The 7,029-nt window shown below is 27.6% G+C and overlaps 1 protein-coding gene across 1 annotated transcript; it reads right to left on the reverse strand.

Moving 5' to 3' along the window:
* Window positions 1-353: 353 nt before the first annotated feature.
* Window positions 354-6,157, reverse strand: LOC107437459 (RNA terminal phosphate cyclase 1; the record flags this gene model as incomplete). Its single annotated transcript, XM_043055986.2, is given in 4 exon segments — window positions 354-566; window positions 2,212-2,315; window positions 4,753-4,909; window positions 5,832-6,157. Coding segments are annotated over 4 exon segments (738 nt in total), but the record flags the coding sequence as incomplete, so codon positions are not given.
* Window positions 6,158-7,029: the final 872 nt, after the last annotated feature.

Here is a 7,029-nt window from a genome sequence, read left to right on the forward strand (position 1 = left end):
TCGTTTGGGTTGAAAATATACTGGGCTCCCGAAAGGATCCGCATGTTTAAAATCGGAAACATGGCAAGCCAAATTTATCAGCTCATCATTCTGAAACAACACGTTCTTTTATTCAGGTATACCGTGGGAGCAGAATTGGGGTTTAAAGATGACAACCCCCGTCCTCACCGAGCAAACATCGTGCGATTCATACGAATGCCTCACTTTAAGAATACCACCCATATGAAATAGCCAACAATCTCACCTGACTTGAGTCGGATGATGCATATGAGCATTATAAATTCACTATAGTAAGGCCCCACTGTATTTAAATTAAGAAAATATTACACTGAAACCCAATGAAAATAAAGCTATTTATCAAAGTAAAAAATAAAATTTATTGCAACTATATACAAAGCCAATCATATTGGAACATTCATTGCACACCTCTACTTATATTAGTAAATCCTATCCCAACACATGTTATGGAAACTTTATGTGTACCCAGCTGCAGATCTTCATTTTTTTCTGTTTCAAGTTTCATTTTTACTTGTAAAAAATCATTCATATGACGTAAAAACTGTATCCTGAAAATAAACATACGCTTTAATGACACTATCAATTATTTAAAGAGTTTAGAGGATGAAAGTTCCAAGAAAATTGTAGTAAATTACCATTAAAGTTTATGTATTGCCACAGCAGTTTTGGAAAAAAAGCTGTACCTACTATCATTCTTTTAAAAAAAGTCCATGACTATTAAATTTATAATTAAATTAAAATTATTTGAAATAAACTACTAGTAAAAAGAGATAAGTTCAAATTTTTGTAACAAACAATCTGTATCATACAAGATTTAATTTGAAAAATAATAGGTAGATTTCAAAAATTTACTTTAGAATCTATATGTAAGAAATAAACCATTTTTTCTCGATTCAACTTATTTCAATGCTTTGTTGGCAAGGTTTTACAAATCTACAAACATGCTGTTCATAGTTCTTAAATGTCTTTTTCTGAACAATTTGGTGGATAGCTCCCAGTTATTACCAAAATTTAAAAAGATTATGACAGAATTGAGGCAAAAAATGCAAAATTCAACAGATGCATGGAAAATTGACAAGTCCATGCCTCACTTTATTTCTTATTTGTAAGCTTCTAAATTTGTGAAACTTATGAACTCTTCACACTCATTTAACTGACTGTGTTAAACAATTCACATTTTTGACATTTTTATTTGCTGCTAAATGATAGATTTTCTATAATTAGTTGTAGACAGTTTGCTGAAAAAATGTGATCGGAGCTTTCTCTCACTGTAAAAATACTAAATGATTGCCTCTTAATGTTTTCTGAAAATTGCGAAATTTAAAAACTTGACAAAATAGCATAATGTTGTACAGTAAACTAAGTCTAAAGAGACTTCCAAAACTATATTTTTAAAAAAAAAATTTGACTCAGAACTTTCATCTACTGAATCCTTCATTCCATAAGGCCATTGCAAAACTACAACAAGATGAGTGAGCAAAATTAACGATTTTAGTCAAGAATTATGATACTTAGTCAAATGAATATGATTCAAGATCAAAATAGAAGATGAAATTTAAGAATCATGCTTTTTAATAAAATCTGTTTTTTTATTGTTTAAAAGCTTGGATGAAAATTTGTAGTTAAAATAATATAGTATGGAGTTAGAGTTTTTCTTATTTATTATTTTTATTTTTAGTGAATTCTAACTAGACTTATCGAATCTCGAATATCTAACAATATCTACTAAAAGAATTGCTTTCATAAATTTAACTAATTTACAAGTTTTCATAACAACTTTTTATGATCATGAAAATTAAAACTTAATATTTTTTAAAATGCTTAACGGACCAGTATTACAATTATCAAAAGATTTTTGATAAGTTCAAATCTTCTTTGTGCTACTTGAAAAATTAGTCTAAATATGCTAACTCAAAGTGTAAAAATAACCTAATGCATACACAATGTCAAGGTACAAGCTGTGAAAAAGAATTCAGAAAAAGATATTATTAATGATTATATTTAGATAGATACATATTATTAATTTCTAAGAATTGAAAATTCAAACTAGTTTCATTTATAACAATTAGTTAGCAATCGATTTTTTTTTCCAAAGAATGTCTCAGAAAGAAAATGTTATTTATTTTTTTCTTTCAAAAACTCTAGAAATGAAAAGAATGTTTGATATAAATGTAGGTTCAGAATATTTCTTACGTATAAGGAGACAGTGGTCCAATTTTAATTTTGGAAACATCAGTAGTACCAAGTGCTATAAGTAGACATACTAGGCTTTGATTATCTGAATCTATACATCCACCCTATAAACATAGAATAAAAAATTTAACAAAATTACTTATAACATTTACAAAAGAGGATATGATAAACTTTGTACTGTGTAGAATAAGTGAAGCTTAACCCCAATTTGCCCCCCGATAGGGAGCATTCAATGATTACTGATAAACCGAAGTGCATGCATGCAACTGCTTAAGTAAGAGAGCAGGACACTTAATGAAAGCTTGGTGATGATGGGTGGCAAGAAATCAAGTCAGAGGAGGCCGAGTGATTCAAGGCAAACTCCTGGGTGATGCATAGAGGCCAGACTGGGTGTCATACTTGTAATACGTAGAATAAAGCAAACACAACTTAAACAAAGCACAAATAAAAAATACAGAAGAGGACATGCAAATTGAATATAGCACAAATATTATGTATAAAACGGTAATAAAAAATAACTTTTTTCTGTGCTTTATTTGCATTGTTTTGCTTTATACTTATTACATAGTTTATTAACCCTTTATTTAATTAAACTATTAAACAAATTTAAATAATACTATTCCTGTCTAACACAGTATCCCCATCAAAAATCATACAAGAAACTAAACATACCCCAAACTGTGATTGAGACAGACAGTTAAAGGATAAACTAAGAAAATAATTATAATTCGCATTATTGAATTTTAATTTTAACACTTATTTAACAACAAAATTGTTCATTCTTTAATCATTCAAAATTGTTCCTTAACAACAAAATTGCTATGTTCAATTAAAAAAATATATAAGATTAACAAATTCAAGTATATCATTCTCTATATCAGTATAGTACTCTAAAATTTAAGTTAATAGATTATTAAAATATTATTAAAATATTAATAATGTAATTAAAATATATGCTTTAAATGGAATAATTGCAAATTTTATAGTTTTAATCTAAGTAAATGTAAAATACTACAGAATAATCTTTATAGAAACATAAATAAAATAAACAACAAATGAAAAAGAGCTTTTGTTCTTTTCACTTGTTATTCTAGAGTCTTTCATGCAATAAAGTAGGGACACAAAAGTGTGTAAAATCCCATTCAAAATTTTACATGTACATTTATTAAATTAGCCCATTAAAAAGAAAAATAATAACAATGTCTGGTATCTTAGTTAAAAACTAAATTACAAAGTTAAATATAAGAAATTTTATTGAACTTAAGTCCAGCATAAGAATAGTAATTTAATAATGCCTAAAAGAAACAAATTTATATATCAAATTAGAATTTTTGTAAAGAGTAATATTCATTTTTTAAAAATAACTAATGCAATTCTTAAATACACAAAAATAATTAGCCCAGAATATCCAAAATACAAAGGAATAATAAAAAATAATAATTACAATCGGATATTTAAAATATGAATCCCATTCATTGGGACCAAGAAATTATTGAAAATTGTGTCAAAAAAGCACAAACACATGTTTGTAGAAACTTGGCATACCTATTTATTTTAATGAACCCAGATAACAAATAATAACAGATAATGAATAATTATCTATAAGATCAATAAAAGTTTATGATTGACCAAATCTGGCTTAATAACACAAATACAAGGTGTTTCATAATTCCTACTCTTAAGATATAATTTTAAAAATCCTAGATAGAAAAATTTATAGATCAGGTGTCACACATTAATATTTAAAAAGGAAGAGACAAAACTATCAAATCCAGTAAAATCATTGGAGAGGAAAACACAATGAAAAACATAACAGTTTGATTGTCTGGTCAGTGAAAATCGGAGGTGTTTTTAATAACCCCTTTCAAACTCCACAATAGATAATCAAACAGGTTTTAATATTTTCAGTCCTAACTTCCTCATTAGTAATTAGTTCAATATTTGTAATACCTAATATGTCACTATACTTTTTTTTAATCCTAAACTTTTTTTTCATCCTTTTTTACCAGGATTCTTTAAATATTGTATCAAGAAGCAATGATTATGGAAAACTTTGTATTTATTCATAATTCCTCTAGAAGCTTTGTGATTGTCCAAAAAAAGATTATTTTAAATGCCTAAAATAATCTACACACATAACCCTAATTTCATTAAATACTGCTAACATAATGTAAAAATAATAGTACTATTTTATAATTATTTCAATAATCAACAATGTAGATTATTTAATTTAAAAAGAAAAAACATTTGGAATTGTAACTGAACTGATATAAAAGAGAAGAAAAAAAAGTAAGTAAAGCATTATTTATCAAATATTTCAAGCAAACACTTTTCTCAAAAAACAAACAATTATTTCATATTCTCATTCCAAATTTTTTAGTTCAAACAGTGACAAAAAAATCATTAAATAAAAGACTCAAAGTGTACAAAGTCACAGTTTACATTGAATATCAACATTTTTCCCTACCTTCAGACATGTTCCAGGTCATGTGACTACTTCATAATTCTCAAGCACATTAAATTAAGAAATAATATACTCACTCTATATATTTCCTCGAAAAGGTTATAACAAGCTTGTTTGGCAACATCTTCTGGAACAATGAAATCTCCAGAACCAGTTGGGTTAGAAATAGCTTCAGCACAATAAAATACACCAGTTGTAGTTTCAGCAACTAATGTTAAACCATAGCCAGGAGATCTGTTAATATTATAGAATGATTAAACAACTGATTGTGAAATATTGTATAAAAAAAAAACAAAGTAAAAAGTAAATGAATATGAACAGTATCTCTTTAATAGAGCTATAATAAACTTAGGTATTTTGTAATATTTCAAGCAGTAAAACTTCACATGTAAAACAAAAAACTAATATCTTAAACTATGGTAAAATAAATTATTATCAATATACCATTAGGATAAGCATTAGATGAAATAATGTAAATAAGATTTTGTAAATAAATTCCTGTTCTTAATGTTTTTACACAAAAGTTTTTATATCATAACATATGGGAAAAAAAGGTTTCTAATGGGAAATAAATGTTAAAGAAACAATAAAATAAATCATTTATTAAAGAATTTAAATAAATGCAACATGATGATTACCTGTACAAGAAAAATATACTTTTTTAAAATAACATTCTGAAAATATATAACCTTCTCAAAAAATGTAATTCTTATTAATAACATATCATTATATTATCTGACAATCGGTGTTTTGACAAAAGTAAAAATAAAACAGATGATTACTAAATTTCAATCCCACCTTAATTATGAGGCATAAAATTTTCAAACAAAGGCAAAACTCTTAAGTCTCACATTTCACAAAAAAAATAATAATAATTATAATAAATAAATAATGTTAAATATCTCCAAAAATTAATGATTTTCTTTTTATTTCTTGACTTATTTTTAAATCAGCTGACCATAAATCTGATGATGGTTCATGAAATTTTTTTCTGTTTGTGCGTACTGGAGGTTACTTTTTGAGAACTATTGAAGAAAGATAATGCAGCATATAAAGTTCCTAAGTAATTTTGTTTATGATGTATCACCAAAGATTAGCTGTAAAAATAATGGTTTTCACAAGGACTGAAAATGTAATTTAATGGTAAATTACTAACTTTCCAGAATTTTTTCCTTTAAAGTGATCTGTATAAATATACACATCAGGCAAAAATTTTAGTAAAAGTCCTTTTGATGCATCAACCATGCGACTGGCCATAGCAGGAGATACACGCACAGAATATGCATATCCTCTTATTCTTCTAATCTTTCCAGCATCAAGGCATTTAAGGGGACGAACGTAGTTGACCACAGGACAACGAAACAAAACTTCTCCCCCTCCTCCAGGAGGTAAACCTCTGCCAATGATTTTAATTTCCAAATTTTCATCATTTAGGATAAACCTTTTCAATACTGAGAGTGATGAATATTTAAGAGCATCAACCTGAAATGAATTTATAAAACAATTTAAATAATTAGCAAGTAAGTACAAAGAAAAATTTGATTTTACTAAAAAATTAATTAAACATTATATTGGAATTCAGTTAAGATACAGTTCAGTTTTATTTGAAAAAAATATTTATTTTTTAATTTATAGTGATAATAATTTACTGCACAAAATTTCTGAATTTTATACTGCTGCCAATATTAACATATGAATACACTAATGCTTTATCTTGGCCAAAAGTTAATATTTTTGATTGATTTATTAGTGTTTGTTGTTGACGTATGCCTGTTTTTGCAGAGGAGGTACGATTATTCTTGTTTTCCAGTGGCGCCATCTATGGCCAAGAATTCGACTTCTCGCACACCGTACGTCACACCCGTTTATAGGGCGGACCCATTCATACATCCATTCATTCATCCACAGATCGTAATTTTGACCTGAATCAGAGAACGATCGATCTCCAATCCAGTACCCCCCGAGGTATTGATTTGTTATGGGAACATGGAGGACTTTTACGACTCGACAAATTTAATGTGCATCAGTCACTTTACTACACGGGGAGTCTTCAGCCGGCGGGGTTCGAACCCACAGATTCTCGAACATGGGCCCAGCGCCCTACCGACCAGGCTATCCCGGCCTTATTTATTAGTATATCATACATATAATAAAAAAAATACATCTGAGCCAAAAACTTTTAGAACATTAGTTCTTAAAATAATCATTTATATATTAATAATTATAGGAGCATTGAAACAATGTCCAAGTTCATGTTTACAATATTATTTTAAATATACACTCTTTTAACGACAGTTCTTCTCAGAGCTAACAGAAACAATAAGATTCTTTTTTTTCTTTCTGGGGATAATAAA

This window comes from Parasteatoda tepidariorum, chromosome 9, assembly GCF_043381705.1.
Source record: "Parasteatoda tepidariorum isolate YZ-2023 chromosome 9, CAS_Ptep_4.0, whole genome shotgun sequence".
In the NCBI taxonomy this organism is placed as follows: domain Eukaryota; kingdom Metazoa; phylum Arthropoda; class Arachnida; order Araneae; family Theridiidae; genus Parasteatoda; species Parasteatoda tepidariorum.